The sequence below is a fragment of the Lithobates pipiens genome, unplaced genomic scaffold (genome assembly GCF_037356315.1).
Source record: "Lithobates pipiens isolate NorthernLeopardFrog02 unplaced genomic scaffold, aLitPip1_a1.2 Scaffold_3, whole genome shotgun sequence".
In the NCBI taxonomy this organism is placed as follows: domain Eukaryota; kingdom Metazoa; phylum Chordata; class Amphibia; order Anura; family Ranidae; genus Lithobates; species Lithobates pipiens.
Window position 1 is genome coordinate 284,907,090 of NW_027507790.1, and position 20,057 is coordinate 284,927,146.

At 45.2% G+C, this 20,057-nt stretch overlaps 1 protein-coding gene across 1 annotated transcript in view; it reads left to right on the plus strand.

Moving 5' to 3' along the window:
• The window catches only part of KCND1 (potassium voltage-gated channel subfamily D member 1), a 122,531-nt gene that overhangs the window by 93,864 nt on the left and 8,610 nt on the right, over positions 1-20,057 (plus strand). Inside the window, exons 5-6 of the mRNA XM_077463258.1 lie at positions 2,092-2,184; positions 3,373-3,605. Coding sequence (XP_077319384.1) covers positions 2,092-2,184; positions 3,373-3,605 — 326 coding nt within the window. The remainder of the gene's footprint in view (positions 1-2,091; positions 2,185-3,372; positions 3,606-20,057) is intronic.

Sequence of the window (20,057 nt, forward strand, 5' to 3'; positions counted from 1 at the left end):
TCTGATGAGACACAAGCTCTGATGAGACACAAGCCCAGATGAGACACAAACTCTGATGAGACACAAGCTCTGATGAGACACAAGCTCTGATGAGACACAATCTCTGATGAGACACAACCCCCGATGAGACACAAGCTCTGATGAGACACAAGCCCCGATGAGACACAAGCTCTGATGAGACACAAGCTCTGATGAGACACAAGCCCCGATGAGACACAAGCCCCGATGAGACACAAGCCCCGATGAGACACAAGCTCTGATGAGACACAAGCTCTGATGAGACATAAGCTCTGATGAGACACAAGCTCTGATGAGACACAAGCCCCGATGAGACACAAGCCCTGATGAGACACAAGCTCTGATGAGACACAAGCTCTGATGAGACACAAGCCCCGATGAGACACAAGCTCTGATGAGACACAAGCCCCGATGAGACACAAGCCCCGATGAGACACAAGCCCCGATGAGACACAAGCCCTGATGAGACACAAGCTCTGATGAGACACAAGCCCCGATGAGACACAAGCCCTGATGAGACACAAGCCCTGATGAGACACAAGCTCTGATGAGACACAAGCCCCGATGAGACACAAGCTCTGATGAGACACAAGCTCTGATGAGACACAAGCTCTGATGAGACACAAGCCCCGATGAGACACAAGCTCTGATGAGACACAAGCTCTGATGAGACACAAGCCCCAATGAGACACAAGCCCCAATGAGACACAAGCTCTGATGAGACACAAGCCCCGATGAGACACAAGCCCCAATGAGACACAAGCTCTGATGAGACACAAGCTCTGATGAGACACAAGCTCTGATGAGACACAAGCCCCGATGAGACACAAGCTCTGATGAGACACAAGCCCCGATGAGACACAAGCCCCGATGAGACACAAGCTCTGATGAGACACAAGCTCTGATGAGACACAAGCCCCGATGAGACACAAGCTCTGATGAGACACAAGCTCTGATGAGACACAAGCTCCAATGAGGCACAAGCCCCGATGAGACACAAGCTCTGATGAGACACAAGCCCCGATGAGACACAAGCTCTGATGAGACACAAGCTCTGATGAGACACAAGCCCCGATGAGACACAAGCTCTGATGAGACACAAGCTCTGATGAGACACAAGCCCCGATGAGGCACAAGCCCCGATGAGACACAAGCTCTGATGAGACACAAGCTCTGATGAGACACAGGGGGATGGCACTGTAATTATTTTAATTAAAAAAACAAAAGCATCCAAGTACCTTTTTCCTAATTGCTATACAGCTGTCACATGACCCAGATCCTTCCCAGCCTGTCTGCAGGGAAACATAAGCAGGAGGAACTTTTAGTCCTCTGCTGCTGGTTACATGTTGAAAATTAAAATAAAAAGCAATTGCAGTAAAAATAAATAAATAATATCAATAAACTGTTTTAATCTGGCATATGAATATATATTTGAAATTTAAACTTTTTTTTTTTGGCAATAACATGGTGTGAGAAAATGTTTGCCAGTCACAGGCTGTGTCACACCCTTCCAGCCTGTGTGTTAGAATAAGAGGGAGGTGAAGCCTTCATCAATCTACATGTAATATCCCACTCCCATTGTGTTTAGCTGGTTAGCTGGCATGAAGTACGGGGGAGTGAGCAGGCTGTCATTTACCACTATGTATACGCCCACATGTGTGGCTCTATAGTCACATGGGCTGCTCAGAAGTGATATGGAGGAAATGCCCAGCATAGAAACTCACTGAAATCTGAGCATGTGCATAGTTGCCACCACAGCTGCAAAATCTCTAGCTGAATTTGGGGACATGAATAGAAGGTGGAGATAAAGAACAGCAGGATCAACCAGGCTTTTTTTTTGCAGAATACAGAAAACAAATCTTATAGTGATTGAGTGAGTATGAACAGCATATAATACACCCTTTATTGATCGTTTTTTATGATGTGGGTGAAAGTAAAACTTTATTGCACCCTTGCCGAAATGCCACATGCCAATCTTGTGGTCACAATATCTTTATGTACAGAAGGCTGTTTAGTAGGTACAATAAAATATATGTACTGATGATTGTTACTTGTATGTTTGTGATTTTACAGGAGGACAGAGATACGCATGCTTTGTGCATCAAGAATCGCTCAGCATTTGAGCTGCAGCATCATCACCTCCTGCACTGTCTGGAAAAGACCACGGTAAGATCCTATAGACAGATATAAGTAGAGAGAAGCACTGCAGACAGGAGCCACACAAGCTGAACACCATCTGTTGTGAGATGTTTAGGAACCAGAACTCATTTATAGAAATGCAAATGAGAAATTTTTCATTTCAAACAACTGCATATTGTAAAATGATAGATGAAGGTAAAAAATGCAGAATAATGAAGAGAATCTGACAAATTAAACAGAATCTGTGGCCAGGCTATGGACACTCAGGTGTTTATATATAACAAGCCTTCAATGACCACTGTAGCTCCAGGCACTGTGGTGTAATTCATTCTCCCAATGCACAGCATATCCACCAAAGTCCTTCCATTGTTTTTTATCAGTAGTTCAACTCCACAGCAAGAAGAAGCAGGAGCAATGCTGGAGGCAATTCACAGAACAAACTGATTTTGGTAGCAGAATTATTAATGGGGAATTTATGTTTGTTGCTAAAGAACATATTTATTATGGGTAAAGTTCCACTTTAAGTGAAGAACTTTCTCCCAAGGTGAGTGAAGTTCAGACAATTTAAGAAAATCTAAATAAAGGGGCAGTCAGTAAATCATATTTGTCCTTTCAGAAGCCTGTTTGTGAATTGTCCTCGCCAATATTTGTATGTGCCGTAGAGTATCACTTGTAGACATTTCTATGATTACTGACCTATTCTTTACTCCGGGTCTAATGCCGCGTACACACAATCGGACTTTCTGCCAACAAAACCGTGGATTTTTGTTCGAAGGTTGTTGGCTCAAACTTGTCTTGCATACACACAAATTTTGGCCAACATTTCCGAACGTGAGAACGCGGTGATGTACAAGACGCACGGCTAGCCGAGAAAAGGGAAGTTCAATAGCCAGTGCGGCTCCTTCCACTTGATTCCGCGCATGCGTAAACTTTTGTGCGCCGGACTTGTGTACACACGATCAGACTTTCCGACAACAACGTTTTGTTGGCTGAAAATTTGAGAACCTGCTACCAAACATTTGTTGGTGGAAAGTCCGACGGCAATTGTTTGATGGAGCGTACACGCGGTCAGACTTTGCGACAACAAGCTCACAGCCAACATTTCCCGTCGGAGAATACGACCGTGTGTACGCGGCATAAGAATTCTGACTTTCTCTTTAATCACCAGACCTGAGATGCTTGTGACTCTCTTTTCTTCTCTCCTCTCCCTCTCAGTGCCATGAATTCACAGATGAGCACAGGTACAGTGAGGCTTTGATGACTGAATCCATTGGGTACCGGACCAGCCGCAGCACATCAGTATCTTCCCAGCAGGGACTGACCACTTCCTGCTGTCCGCGGCGTACCAAGCGCCGGGCCATCCGTCTCGCTAACTCCACTGTGTCAGTCAGTCGGGGCAGCATGCAAGAGCTGGATACCCTGCATGTCCAAAAGGGACTCAGTCAGAGGTAATTATATATATTCAAAGCTACTTACCGGGTATTAAAGAGCAGATTTTCTATTGTTTTTATTATTGGGAAGAGAGGAAAGGGTAGAACATTTGTCAAGTTTTCATCACATCTGTCACTACTATCGAGAATTAGGAAAATCAAACATTTTAGATCTCCCTGAAACAGGATTATAGAGGGAATCTTTTTCCAATGACAAATGTTAATGGTGGGCTAGCACTGTCCTTTCTACTATGTCACCAAGACAAGAAGTATGCTGAAATCTCCCCACTGTGGACCCAGATGGCAGAATAATTCTGACAGGGGCCCTAACCCTTCCTCACTCTCCTTTGGCTAACCACCCCAGATTTAAGTGCAGACCCCCCAGGTCACCAAAACTCTTGAATGCACTGAGACATAACTCAGTCATGCCTACCCCCTGCATTTATAGGAGGACAGAAGTAGAATTTCCTCCACAACCTGGTGACAAAGAGTATGGGGTACTCTGATAGGGGCATTTCATGTAAGCGGCCACTCTGATGGGGGCAATTGATTTAAAGAGGCACTGTGTTGGGGACAACTGATATAAGGGGGTACTGTGATGAAGACCCCAATGTAAGGGGGCACTCTAATGAGTATCCTGATATAAGGGGGGCTGTGATAAGGACACCTGATGTAAGGGGGCGCAGGTTCTGTTTTTATTTGGCTTCTTCTGGGTTTGGGTTTTCGGCAATCTAAGTTCCACTTTAAGCTCAAGCTGAAGTCTCATCATTTTTTTTCCTTTGTAGACCCTGTCCACAGTATGTTGTAAACTTTAACTGATATTTGTTTCTTTTATGGTTTAAAAAAAAGTTTGTCCGATGGAGCGCACACACGATCGGATGTTGTCTTAAAACAGCTAATTTGCGTGTTTGTTGTCAAAAAGTCAGATCGTCAAATCGTGTCCAAGTTGCCTCCCAAAGTCGCGCTGGAAGTCGTGTTGCCTCTGTGTGAATGGACTGTTATGATACAAGTTCAATAGACACAGATTGTTATTGTCAGAGTCACATCGAATCTCCTATTTGTATCCAACTGTGTCAAAACGAAAAAGAAAATAAAGCATTTATTTATGTCGAATCTTTTGTTTTTCGGACTCTGTGCTTTAGTTATCGTTTGTCAAAGCGATAACGAAAGTACCTGAAATTCGGACAAAAATAAATTCGGATGAAAATGAATGTACGCGTCTAATAGGCCGTGACGGGAACTCTTTATGGAAAGATTGGGGGTCTATAAGACACCAAACCCCTACTCTGCACTTAAAAGTATTCAAAACGTCAAGATCTGCGTTTTTGAATACTATTTATTTTTTAAAACTTTAAGATGCCAGTCATGTAGGAAGTGATGTCATGCCATGGCTTCTGGGTTACTAGATCCAAGACCCGAACGAAGCATCGGCTCTGTTCGGGTTTTCGGCCAGCCGGCGGACATGACGGGTGGTTGCTCGGGCCTCCCAGCGGGAACGGGAGAGCCCGGGCGAGCGGCGTAAGGCGGAGAGAGGGGGATTGTCCTCCCCCACTGCTTGTAATAACAGACGAGCAGCTGCTGAGCTGCATCAGTTGTTATTACAATAAAGTTAAACGTCTGTCCTAAAGAGCGGTACCGGGGCGATGTCTGCAGCCGCAGGCAGCACAACAGTAAAACCCTTGGAAGCAATATCGGTAATGTCGGGTACATTGGTGTCTGATACGATACTTCAAAAAAGTGAATATTGGCCACCGATAATCTGCCTCACTGATAATCAGTTGATCCCTACTGTCTATATATCTAGCAGTGCAAACAGCCTCAAGTGCTGAACTGCTGAGGATAAAAACAATTACAGGATAAGCCAAATCGAGATGTTCTCAATGAAAACTAATGACTAAGCTTTGGGGAGCAGTGATAAAGGGGGGGGGGGCATTAGAAAAGGGGATTTGGGTCTTTGAATGAGGTTCCAGACATGGTGAGGGTGTGTTTAAAAGAATCACATGTTTATTAACATGGAGGATATATAAGTATACATATCTGGGTCATAGGATTTCCCATGAAAATACATATATGTCACATGGACATCAGAGACATACAATCATATCAACTTGGAAACTCATGACAATATGGCAAATACATATATATATATATATATATATATATATATATATCATGGTACATCAAGGATACAAAATGATATCAACTTAGGAGCACATGACAGTAACGAAAATTGATGAGCGACTCCCATGATTCCATATATGTACATAGTTCTTAAGGCGGCATAATGCAATAAAGTGACGGAGGTGGGGCAGTCATATACATTCTGCTCCAAAGAAAGAAGTGCCGTATATATGCATAATGAGCAAACACAGCTGCTGTACTCTATACCAGTGATGGGAACCTCGGCACCCCGGATGTTTTGGAACTTCATTTCCCATGATGCTCGGGCACTCTGCACTGTAGTTGGGCATCATGGGAAATGTAGTTCTAATATATCCGGGGTGCCGAGGTTCCCCATCACTGCTCTATACTGTATATAGGGAATTATAAACTGTAATGAAAAGCAGAATTTTTAATTAGGATTTAAATAAGTCAAGACCAAGGAAAGGGTCTTACGTGAATACTGACAGGATAATAGTATTTACATTCAGTTTATTAAATGTCTAAATACGCATTAGAAGGCAGCAATTGTCATCCAGCAATCGGGAGAACTCTCCAAGGTGCTGAAGCTTCATCTCTGGGCTTCCACTAACAGGAAACAACAAGGAGCCGACGTGATGGTGTATCTATGATATCCTGCAGTTACCTTACTGAAAGAAATCTTGTAGCGATAACTGATGTAGATGATTTATAACCATTAACTGTAGAAAGATCACTGCCATTATCAAGCTGAGCTTTGTACATTGCCATAGCTGCTGATGAAAGACTGCACATATTGCTGAACAGTGGGATCCGGGAGGTCGGTGAAGACCGGAGATGTAAAACATGCTTTTACTTTGTGTACACTTGCAGCTGAAAACCTCAGACATGAAATATGAACAAAGCATATCCCTCTATAGTGTGTAATTTGCTCAGTTAGAAGCACTAAGTGTCATCTCGGTCCGCTGCTTCATTCCTCTGCTATCAGTATGAGCCATAAAAACAATTATTGCGTTGTGTATTAGAGAGTGACAATCACAATCCAGTGATAAAGAAAAAATATGTGATTTAAAACATATGTGCAAGTAAAAAATAAAAACCCCAAAACAATCCAGAAAGTCCAGAAAATAAAGTGCTTCAGTGCAAAAAATATATATATATAAACATTTAAGTGTTAAACAAAATCCAGTCCTCCAAAAGTGAATGAAGAAGGACTCTTCACACCCAGACAGTGCACACCCCACTCACCTGCCGCTTACCAGCTATAAGACCCCGGATGGAGGTCAGGCTGCGCTTTATCCCAATATCCCTATGGGATGGATGGATGTCGGCAGCCAGGATTCAAAAATGGATAGACCATGCAGTCAAAACAATCCAGAAGTTCACTCAATGAGAAGAGGAAATAGAGGAGGAACTCACAGTGTAGTATTAAAAGTTAAAGTTTTGAACCCCTTCACACTGACCCTACACAAATATGCGTTCTCGGCTTGAAGGAGTTATAACAGGGCGCCGTCTGCGGCTGCAGGCATCACCCCGGGACTGTTTTTACAGCCAGCGGTTGGCTTTCTAATGATAACAACCAATGTGGCTAAAAGCTGCTCGGCTATTATCCTAAGGTGAGAGGGGATGTCCCCCTGCCCCCCCCCCCCGCCTTCCCGCAGCTCTTCCGTCCCACCGGGAAGCAGAGTATATAAATAAAAAAGTCAGTGCTACTACCCATACATCACATAGATAGCAGAGCTCCCGGGTGCTCGATCCATAGTCGTTGGCTGAGGAGGGAAATGAGGAAAAGATGATCTGCACTCCGGTGATTTCTCTTAAAAAATTTAGTATTTATTAACAAGCCACAGTGACCAAATGCAAATAAAAGAGGTTGACGCGTTTCAGCCTATAAGGCCTTAGTCATAACCACCATGAGGCCCGAGTGACCAGCCGACACGTCCGCTGGTTGGCCAAAGACCCGCATGAAGCGGGAATCAGCTTCAATCTGGTCTCCGATCTAGTAACCCGGAAGCATTCTCATGACATCACTTCCAGTTTACTGGACTGCCAATGGCGCCGATTAAAAAAATTCCCTAGTATTCCAAAACGCAGATTTTTGGCGTTTTTAATACTTTTAAGTGCAAAGGAGGGATTTGGGGTCTTATAGACCCATCCAAGTGTACCTGTCACTGACTATTACCATCACAAGGGATGTTTACATCCCATTCACGCTGATTTTGGTGATGGGATATTCACGCAATAGTGGATGAACTTTCACGGATCACTTCATTCAATACATTTTATATATTCTTTTTCACGGGTTATATTTTTCATTTATAACACAAGCGCAGCTTTAGGCTGGGTTCACATTGCAGCGGTTTATGAGAACGAATGTGATTCGCACCGCACTGCAGTGCAAATCACATCCGATCTCTGTGCGATTCGAGTTCAGCCATTCGCCGCACCCGCCGCACCCGCCACACCCGCCGCACCCGCCGCAAGTTCGCACGGGACCCTTTTTTTGGCCCGCAGCAGAATCGGATCGCATGGGTGTTCACACCATGCGATCCGAGTTTGCAGATCGCACTGCGATATGCGAACTGATCTGGGGGTGTCAGTAACATTTCACTGACACTCCCAGCAGTTCGCATAGGGCAGTGTGAACTGCCGCCGGGAGGCATGCGATGCGGGAACCCGCCGCGGATTCGCGGCGTTTCCGCATCGCTCCAGTGTGAACCCAGCCTTATAGATAAGAAATGTGTTTTTTATTGCTGTCTGTACCCCCATTCATCCTCTCCATTTGTCCTGTTTACCATCATCATTGAAAGTGAAAGTAATGCCGCATATACATGTAGCCAACTATCCGGCGGACTGTCCGCCGGACTTTCCGAACGAGCTACTTGCCCACACACGGTACTTTTTCAGCGGACTAATACGGCGTACTAAGTCCGCTGGACTATCCGCCGTACTTTTAAAATGAACGGACTCGCCCACACACGTGGAGGAAAGTCCGCTCATTTTGAGCGCGTCTCCAGGTAGCAGGGGCCAGCGAAGGAGGAGTCGTGGCCCCCTCACCTGGTATGGACTTAAAGGGGAACCCCAACGCCAAAAAATCGGCGTGGGTTCCCCCCCTAGGTCCACATCAGACCCTTGTCCGAGCACGCTACCCGGCCAGCCAGGAAAGGGTGTGGGGACGAGCGAGTGCCCCCCCCCTCCTGAGCGTGCCAGGCCGCCTGCCCTCAACATGGGGGGGTGCCTTTAGGGAAGGGGGGACCGCATGGCCCCCCCACCCCAAAGCACGTTGTCCCCATGTTGATGAGGACAAGGGCCTCTTCCTGACAACCCTGGCCGTTGGTTGTCGGGGTCTGCGGGCGGGGGGCTTATCGGAATCCGGGAGCCCCCTTTAATAAGAGTTGGACTCTAAATGACAAAAACTAGACAACCTGGTGGAAATGCTATGGCTGGCTTTTACGGAGGAGAAGGGTATGCTCAGTCAAAGCAAAAAAACGCCTCCACTTTCACAAGAAAAGTGTGTTGTAATGTACCGTCCTCAGGAAACATCTATTGTCTGTTCCAGGCCCTGCGTGTGCGGCGGCGGTGGCAGCTCTATTTGTAGCTTGTCAGTCACAGCCGCTTTTCTCTTAGCAACTGCTTGTGAGTGTTTTCCTTTCCTGTGCTGTGCCCTTCTCTCCCTCTCTGCAGCACAATGGATCCGCTACACATGCGTTGGTGGCAAGGTAGCAATTACTAAGCAAGAGCACAAAAAGGGCATGAAAAGGTTGGCAGAGAGAAACCGAGTACGATTCTCACATATGCTGTGTAAAGCTGACCTCCAGACAGATATAAATACAAATGAATGCAGAAATAATTGTATTCTATTACATGAAGACAGTGAAAGTACCTCCAGTTTACTTGGTATCAGCCTCTTGCAGTCTACTGTACAGCAGAACTCAGACTGAGAAAGGGAGAAACTGAAAAATGAGGCACTCCGGTGTGCTGCAGAGCAAGGAGCATGTATATAGGAGGAAAGAGCAGAGTGACAGATCTGCTCATCACTCTGCTGCTTTTCCCTTTATTTGGTAAAGTGCAACTGCTCTAATCAAATGCTCTTTATTATAGTTTGTGTAGTACGTGGTTCTTACGTGACGGTACTACACAACCTTTCATGAAGAGCATTTGATTTATAGATGTTGCACTGGAAGGCCAGCTTTCTCTATATTGTCTGAAGGTTGGAGGTTACCAGAGACCTTTCTAGCTGGAAGCCTGTGCTTTGCACGCTGCGGATGATTAAGGAGATGGCAGCTCTGTTCCCCCCGTCTTTTCCCTTCATTGTCCATTCACAGACTGGGGACAGGGACGAAACCTGTAAGGTCTCCTTCCCTGCCAGACAGAGCTGTACTGTGTGGCAGAGCTGTGTAAGGCTGCATTCCCACCTGAGCATAGTCTCTTTTTTTGTGCTATTTTAGCACAATTTTATACAGCGTTTTTGAGCTTTGGAATTTTTTATTAGCCAACAGCGAAAACCTTCATCTGTTGCATTAGGTGTTGCTAGCTTTTCCATCAGCTTTTATTTCTTTATTATTATTATTATTCACTTATTATTATTTTTTGTTAGGGTAAGGGGTTTGGCTCGATGCACATCTATGCATGTTGCTTTTGAGCGTTTCTGCAGTGCTTTTTGCTGTTCTTGCTGCGTTTTACGTTTTTTTTTACACTGTATATAGCCGATTGTTAAGGAGGGGGCCAGGAAGCCGGCCCCCCCACTGCAGACCCCAGCAACCACCAGGCAAGGGTTGTCGGGAAGAGGCCCTTGTCCTCATCAACATGGGGTCAAGGTGCTTTAGGGTGGGGGGGCGCAGAGCCCCCCTTGCCCCAAAGCACCCATCCCTCCATGTTGAGGGCATGCGGCCTGGTATGGCTCGGGGAGGGGGGGGGCGCTCACTCGTTCCCTTCCTTTACTGACCTGCCAGGCTGCATGCTCGGATAAGGGTCTGGTATGGATTTTGGGGGGACCCTCACGCCAATTTTTTTTTAATTTTGGTGTGTGGGGGTCCCCTCCGAATCCATATATAGCACTAACCCCCGAAGGAGCTGCTGGTTTTATTGGGGCTTACTGTTACCTCTTCTGCTCGCCTCTTCATCTCTTCATCTTAGGGGGGTCCACAGACTGGACCCAGCAGTCACCGGATAGGCCCGTCTCACTGGCCTAGCAACCAATAATATGCCAAACAAAGTCTCTGCCACAGACTTGTTAATTGAACCGATCCGGCGATACTGTAAGGATATTGATCCAGGATGCGTCCTCAAACTTAGTTTCCAGGCTCCTCCAGAGACACCAGCCTTGTACTCGATCCTCCACTGGAAAATCCTCCCCTGGGTCCTTCAGCTTTCCTCGGCTTCTCCCCGAAGGCGGGACAGCACAGGACCACCACTGGATCAGTAGGCCCCAAGACATTTCTGGGCCTACACTCTCAGTTGCAGACCTTCAGGCCAGCAGGCCCCGAGGCACAAGACCATGCAACACGGACCCCAGGCCAGGAGGGACCTGGGGTTGGGATCACGGACCCCAGAGAACAACGATCAAACCCAGAGAAATGGCTTCAGTACCTTAAATACCCTCTCCCAGAATGCACAGCAGTGAAACCACACCCACTGAACCATTTCTATACAAGAGGAGGTATTCAATACATCCAGTCTGCTGCTGTTCCACACCCACTGACGGTGACAGTGACACCTACGGTCAGGTGGGAATCAGTGTAACCCAACTGGACTGGTACAGAAACCAGAACTTTAGAGAAATTAGTCAGAGCCAAACTACAGCTTCAGATAATTCAATTTAAGAAAAAAAAACAATAGTGTCTGCTCATCAGGAGCAGGGTGCTACACATACTAGAAGGGTCTGGTATGGACCTGGGGGGGACCCCACGCTGGTTTTTTTAATGATTTGTTTTTTAGCCTGCATTTTCTATTTATTTTTTTACATTGAGCAGGAAGCCAGCTTACAGCTGATGACTCATCGGTTGTTAAGGACGCAGGGGCCGCCTTCCTGGCCCCCTCCTTAGCAACCAGCTATATACAGTGTAAAAAAAAAGGCAAATGCAAATCGCAGTAAAAACGCGGCACTTGAGTTTTGGATGCGGGTCCATTGAATTCTATTACATACAAAATGCTGCATTTTACGGGAAAAAAAGTCCCAGACCCTTTCCAAAAACACAGAGGCACAAAAATGCATTGATGTGAACATGTTCCATAGGAACTCATGTTACAAAAATTTCCCTGCATTTTTGCAAAATGCAAAATGCATCAAAAAATGCATTAGCGTGAATCGAGCCTTATGCCGCGTACACACAATCGGAATTTCAGCCAGCAAAAGACCGATGAGAGCTTTTCATCGGACAATGCGACCGTGTGTACGCTCCATTGGAATTTAGCTGGCTCGTAAGTAAAAATTTGAGAGCATGTTCTCAATTTTTCCGACAGAAATTCCGATCATCTGTATGCAATTGCGACACGCAAAAACTCGCGCATGCTCAGATTCAAATATGAGATGGAAGCTAATGGCTACTGGGTATTGCACCTTCTTTTTTTAGTCCCGTCGTACCTGTTGTACGTCACGTCTCCGCGTTCTTGACGGTCGGAATTTGGTGTGACCGTGTGTAGGCAAGACAGCTTGAGCGAAATCCTGTCGGAATTCCGTCGGGAAAACCATCAGAGCTTTTTCTGACCAAAATTCCAATAATGTGTACTTGGCATTAGAGCTAAGGTTAGGGGTTGGGGTTAGGATTAGGGGCTAGGTTTTGGGTTAGGGGTTAATATTTTATTTATTTTCTTATTTAATTATTTATTTCTATTTATACCTATTGTTGCTGGGGTGGGGTCTCTATTGCTGCTGGGGGAGTCAACTGTTGTGTGGGGGATCCAATGTTGCTGGGGTTTTGTCCATTGTTGCTGGGGTAGGGTCTATTGTTATGTGGGGGCTCTATTGTTGCTGGGGTAGGGTCTATTGTTATGTGGGGGCTCTATTGTTGCTGGGGTAGGGTCTATTGTTATGTGGGGGCTCTATTGTTGCTGGGGTAGGCTCTATTGTTATGTGGGGGCTCTATTGTTGCTGGGGTAGGGTCTATTGTTATGTGGGGGCTCTATTGTTGCTGGGGTAGGGTCTATTGTTATGTGGGGGCTCTATTGTTGCTGGGGTAGGGTCTATTGTTATGTGGGGGCTCTATTGTTGCTGGGGTAGGGTCTATTGTTATGTGAGGGTTCTATTGTTGCTGGGGTAGGGTCTATTGTTATGTGGGGGCTCTATTGTTGCTGGGGTAGGGTCTATTGTTATATGGGGGCTCTATTGTTGCTGGTGTAGGGTCTATTGTTATGTGGGGGCTCTATTGTTGCTGGGGTAGGGTCTATTGTTATGTGGGGGCTCTATTGTTGCTGGGGTAGGGTCTATTGTTGCTGACTGCAGGGGGTTTCTTTTACTAAGTTTCTTGTAATCATTAACAAATTCCATACACATTGTTTAGCACCACACCATTATCATGGGCGTCCGCAGAACTTTTTTCGGGGGGGGCATCATTTTAGGGTCACCCATGCACTGCCCCTTTTCGACAATGTCATGATCACATTATCATGGTCAGAGACTACAGACATAGTACAGTCCCTAGGATAAGTAATGGATAATGGCCAACAGGCCCTCTTACCAGACCCAGTAAAACTACAGCAGTGATCCCTCCAACAGGACGATCGCTTACTCTGGGTTCCCCTGTGGTGACTCTGGCCAGTAGTGTAGCATGTCTGTACCCTGGTAGTGGCTCATTTTTTCTCTCTGGTGGCACTGGGCAGCGTTTCTCTCTCTGGTGGCACTGGGCAGTGTGTCTCTCGGGCAGGAAGCTGGGCGGGGAACCTGGTGAGAGCCGCCGTCTCTTGTCCCTGACAGGAGAAAGGGGGGGAGGGGGCAAGTGGGGGAAACATTTAACAGCCCGCAGCTCACCTTTCTCCTGTCACAGCGACGCTGAGTTCTCTGCTGGACTGAGCAAGGAAAAAAACCCGAGGTCACACTACACTGATGGGGTGCTTGACAGCATCTTGATGGTGTTACCCCACTGGTGGATGGCACCCGGATGTGGGCTGCCCGCACCCTGATGGCGATGCAACTGTGCTGAATTTAAGATCTGATCCCTGATTCCAGGGGGGGGGGCACTTGACCCCCCTTGCCCCTACCTGCGGACGCCCATGACCATTATACTTGGTTCTGTATTCTCTGGAAGGGGTGCTACTGGGATTTGGGTAGGTGGAGGAACCAAGAGACAGTGCTCAGAAGAGGGCAGAGGTAAGGGGGGGGGGGGGGGGAAGTTTCTGCCCCTATTCTCTGAGAAAAGAAGTCCTGGCTTAAGGTAAATATTAGAAGGAGCTGCAGCTTGAAGGTTTTTTACCCTGATGAATAGAATGCATTAAGGTAAAAAACCTCGAGCCTTTAGAACCACTTTAGTCGGCCCCAATTAAGCACCACCTTCACACTGAGGGCCGGTTTGAAATCGTGCGTCACAAAGTCGGCGTTGCAGCGATTCGGACAGCGCTGTTGCCGGCAATAGGCGGTGATTTGACATGTCAAATGTGGACGTGGGCTCTTCTCTGTCCTTAGCTGTTACTTTTCTGTTTTGTCATTTCTATTTTTTTACAGTTTGTTGCAAAAAAAAAAGGCAAAATCAAAAAGTACCTTTTTCATTCCACTGATATATATATTTTATTCTATCTTTTCATGTGACAACACTGAAGAAATGACACTTTGCTACAATGTAAAGTAAGGGGGATGAAGCTGAAGGTCAAGTGGTTAAGAAGGCAAAAATTTTATATTTTACAAAAAAAAGTTGTTTAAACTTTTCCCCACTCTATACAAAGCTGTATTTCTTCTGACATATGACATTTATAAAACAATTACAATAGTTATCCTCTAATTACATTGAGTCAGCTACACAATCGGGGTAATTGCTATATGTAAGTAATTAAAAAGATGTGTTTTAAACCCCAGTTATACGGAGCTGATTAAAACATGTAGAAAGCTTCGAAATGCATTAAATCCGTGTTGTGAATTGCCAAGTAATCAGTAGTGGAAGCCGAGTAACTAGAATCTTCCGGGCCCCCATGCAAGAAATACGAAGGGCCCCCACAGGGGCATTGCTGGGTCTACAAAAGATCTCAGGCTAGAGCCCAAAGCAGTGAAGTAAAAAAGTCATAAACTTGGGTGGGCATACACATGTATATAATATACATATGTGTATATATACTTTTGTGTGAATACAGTATCTGACAAAAGTAAGTACACCCCTATGTGACATTTGTGTAAATCTTTTCTTCTCCCTTTTCATGTGACAACACTGAAGAAATGACACTTGTCTACAATGTAAAGTAGTGAGTGTACAGCTTGTATAACAGTGTAAATTTCCTGTCCCCTCAAAATAACTCAACACACAGCCATTAATGTCTAAACCACTGGCAACAAAAGTCAGTACACCCCTAGTGAAAATGTCCAAATTGGGCCCAAAGTGTCAGTATTTTGTGTGGCCGCCATTATTTTCCAGCACTGCCTTCACCCTCTTGGGCATGGAGGTCACCAGAGCTTCACAGGTTGTCACTGGAGTCCTCTTCCCCTCCCCCATGATGACATCACAGAGCTGGTGGATGTTGGAGACCTTCCCTCCTCCACCTCCAATAGGGTCCCTGCGGTCTGATGAGTCTGAATTTCAGCTGGGACATTCAGACGGTAGGATCAGAATTTGGAATAAACATGAAAGCATGGATCCATCCTGCCTGTATCAGCGGTTCAGGCTGGTGGTGATGGTGTAACGGTGTAGGGGATATACTCTTGGCACACTTTGGGCCTAATGCCCCATACACATGATCAGACATTCCGACAACAAAATTCATGGATTTTTTCCGACAGATGTCGGCTCAAACTTGTCTTGCATACACACGGTCACACAAAGTTGGTTGGAGATTACAAACGTCAAGAACACGGTGGCGTACGACGAGCCGAGAAAAATTAAATTCAATAGCCAGTGCGGCTCTTCTGCTTGATTCTGAGCATGCGTGGAACTTTGTGCGTCAGAATTGTGCGCACACGATCAGAATTTCCGACAATAGATTTTGTTGTCTGAAAATTTGAGATCCAGATCTCAAATTTTGTGTGATGGAAATTCCGATAGAAAATGTCCGATGGAGCCTACACACGGTCTGAATTTCCGACAAAAAGCTCCCATCAAACATTTTCCATCGGAAAATCTGACAGTGTGTACGGGGAATTATATTACCAACTGAGCATCATTTAACCCCCCTGGCGGTATTCCCGAGTCTGGCTCCGGGTGAAAATTCAGAACCCAAAGCAGTAACCGCGAGCCAGACTCAGAAACGCGTCGCTGGATCCAGGATGAGTTTACTTACCTTCTCCCCTGGATCCAGCGATGCCCCCCCCCCCCCCTCTGTGTGAGCGTCTCGTCCTCCACTCGATTCTTCCCATCGCCGGGCTCCGTTCCCTGCGAGCGTTGCGACGCACGGGGGCGGAGAACGGCTCCAAATTCAAAACGTAAAACACACACATTACACACAGTATAATCTAATCTTACAGATTACATTGCTGTGTGTAATTATTTCTCATCCCCTTTGTCCCTAGTGGTCTCTCCAGTGTCCTGCATGCAGTTTTATATTATAAAAACTGTTCTTTATGCCTGGAAACTGGAGATTGTCCATAGCAACCAAAACTGTCCCTTTACATCAAAAATTGTTTTAGACCAGCTAGAAAACAGCGATAATAAATTAGAATCACTCGCAGAATTGAGGGATAGCGATTTGTGAGGAGATCCGTCATCAAATACTGAAGTAATGACAGCGACAATTCTGCAACTGAGCAAATTTCTGTGTTTTTGATTTGATTACATTATTGATTCATTTTTATTATTATTATATTATTATTTGGTATAATTATTTATAGTTATTTATTATATTATAATTTATGATGTCATTTTTCAAACTTTATCATACCCGGGATGTCTGCAAGACTCTGGTTTGGACAGATTTAAGTGAGTTATCCCTAAGAATTACAGGACTACAATATAAAACGCCAAATTTCCATGCAAAATAATTGTACCGCTTTCAGCACCTAAAATCCGAAATAATCATCCCGCCAGGGAGGTTAAACACCACGGCCTACCTGAGTATTGTTGCTGACAATTCATGAGTACAGTGTCCCCATCTTCTGATGGCAGGATAATGCACCATGTCACAAATCATCTCATCAATCTCTGTCCAATCATCTCATCACGGGTTTCTGGAACATGACAATGAGGTCGCTGCACTCCGATGGCCTCCACACTCACCAGATCTCAATCCAATAGAGCACCTTTGGGATGTGGTGGAACAAATCTGCAGCAACTGCATTATGCCATCATGTCAATGAGGAATGTTTGCAACACCTGGTTGAATCTGTACCATGAAGACTTAAGGCAGTCCTGAAGGCAAAAGGGGGTCCAACCCGGTTCTAGCAAGGTGTACCTAATAAAGTGGCCGGTGAGTGTATAGCAGCTTACAGTCCTTAGATGTGATGTATTCATTTTCCTTTTCAAGGCAACGGAATGAAAATGAATACATGATCCTGCCCTAGGGTGACAGCATTCATTTCCTGTGCTCTCCCCATGGAGAAGCAATGTTATCACTCCAGCACTGGAATACAGTATGCCTTCCCTCTCCTCTTCCCCATAACATAGGGGAAGGTGTTTTGTAGTCCAAAGAAATAGCCAGAACTAATACAAGCCAGCCAGCAGAGTGCACAGTCTCAGTACACAACTTTTCTGGCAGGATCAATATTCTTTGCACTTATACAGACATAACAAAACATGATTGGTTGTACTTTATATTTAACCAAAAGGAAACAAATAGACGTTTATCATTAGCGGATACACAGATACACTTTAGGCATCATTTGTAACTTCTTAACACCTCCTATTGGCCTTAATGTATTAAGGATCTTTAATGGACATAATTATATAAGGATTTGAAAACATTCTGTATATATGACATGGAGATCAAAGCCATTCAGCTTTACATCACGTGTAAAAGAACTCAGTTTAATACATAATTCATGTATTCAACCGGCACAGGAGAGGCTGCAAATGGTAGTATTAATAAATACCGTACTTGGAGTGTCTTACAGGAAATTTATAGCTTAAATAGGCGCATAAATAATATATACAGGTCCCTCTCATGTCTGTATTATTCACGAATTGAAAGCTAAAATATTCCATTTAGAAGAAGAAGAAGGTAAATGAGCGGGAAATTCTGTTACCAGTGTTTAGTCTGTTGGTGAAAGTTTGGGGTAATGCCGCGTACAAACGACCGGACTCTTCAACGGACTTGGCCCGGCGGACAATTCGATCGCGTGTGGGCTCCAGCTGACTTTTTCTTCCCAAAAGTCCGGTAGACCTAGAAATAAAACTTGCTTCAAATCTTTCTGATAGACTCGAGTCCGGAAGAAGAATCCGGTCGTCTGTGTGCTGGTCCAACAGAGTAAAACCGACGCCAGGGCAGCTATTGGCTACTGGCTATGAACTTCCTTATTCTACGTCATCACGTTCCAATCTGTCGGACTTTTGGAGTGATGGTGCGTGACATAAGTCTCACATTTTATTTTCTGAAAGATGGGTGACATCAGGTCCCCTGGATCCATTGCACATTTGTTGCCAATCTTCACACATATTTTCACCACTGGATTACTATTTATCAGCTGAGAAATAGGAAGACAGAAAGACCTCATGCACACTGGGTGTAAAAAAAAAAAAAAAAATGGCGCTTTTACCCGCTTGCTGATCATATAACTTACATATACGGTGGCAAGGAGGCTCTGCTGCGTAGGATCAGCTACCTAGTACATGATCTTGCCCTTCCTGGTTTGGGGCACACGCGCGCGCCGCTGGTCGAACCGCTGATTAGACACAGCGAGAGCCAATACTCTAACTATGTAAAATAAGGAAGATTGCCGTTCTGTCAGTAGGATCCTGTGTTCCTGCAATGCCTTCTCCTAGTAAAAGCACCTTCCCCACAGTAACCAAGCACTGGCTAGGTATACAGTTAACCCTTTGATCCTCCCTGATTTTACCCCTTCCCAGCCAGTGTCATTGGTACAGTGACAGTACATATTTTCTTAGCACTGATCACTGTATTAGTGTCACTGGTTCCCAAAAAAGTGTCAGTTAGTTAAACTGCAAAGTTACAGTCCCGCTATAAATCACTGATCGCCGCCATTACTAGTAAAAAAAAAAACATAAATATGTCCCATCGTTTCTAGACGCTATATAACTTTTGTGCAAACCAATCAATATACACTTATTGGGATTATTTTACCAAAAATATGTAGCAGAAAACATATTGGCCTAAATTGATGATGAAATTAGTATTTTTACTGGATATGTTTTACTGAGGAACGTATAAATTTATTTTTATTTTTTTCAAAATTGTTGTTTTGTTTATAGTGAAAAAAAGAAAAAAAAAGTGCAGAGGTGACCAAATACCTCCAAAAAATCTCTATTTGTGGGAAAAGAAAGGACACATTTTATTTGGGCACAGCGTTGCACGACGCGCACTTGTCAGTTCAATTATTTCCGCGTTGGATCGCATAAAATGTGATTTTTTCCTACGGCTTACCTGTAAAACCCTTTTATTGGAGTGCATCGCGGGACACATCTCTGGCTGGGGATGTGCTGCAGAAGACAATATAAAACCTGAGAACGTTATATAAGACTAGTGGAGATCAATGTTGTTACCCTAAACAAAGTTCCACTACAGACTGCTAAGGTCTGAGGACCACACATCATATACCAAAGAGCTGCAGGTGGGGTAATAGGGGGTTTAGAGGCTGAAAAAAAAAATGCCAAATGCTCTTAACCACTTCAGCTCCAAAAAATGTACCCTGGTGTAAGGGGGGGGGGGCTTTCTGGGGACACTAATGTAAGGAAGAGGCCCTCTGGGGACATCAATGTAAGAGGGGGACCTCTGGGGACACTAATGTAAGAGGGCGGGCTCTCTGGGGACACTAATCTAAGGATGGGGCCCTCTGGGGACACTGATGTAAGAGGGGGGCTCTTTGGGGACTCTGTGTAAGGAGGGGCTCTCTGGGGACACTAATGTAAGGGGGGCTCTCTTGAGACCCTGGTGTAAGGGGGGGCTCTCTGGGGACCCTGGTGTAAGGGGAGACTCTCTGGGGACCCTGATGTAAGTGGAGGCTCTCTGGGGACCCTGATGTAATTGGGGGCTCTCTGAGGACACTGATGGGGGGCTCTCTGGGGACCCTGATGTAAGGAGGGGCTCTCT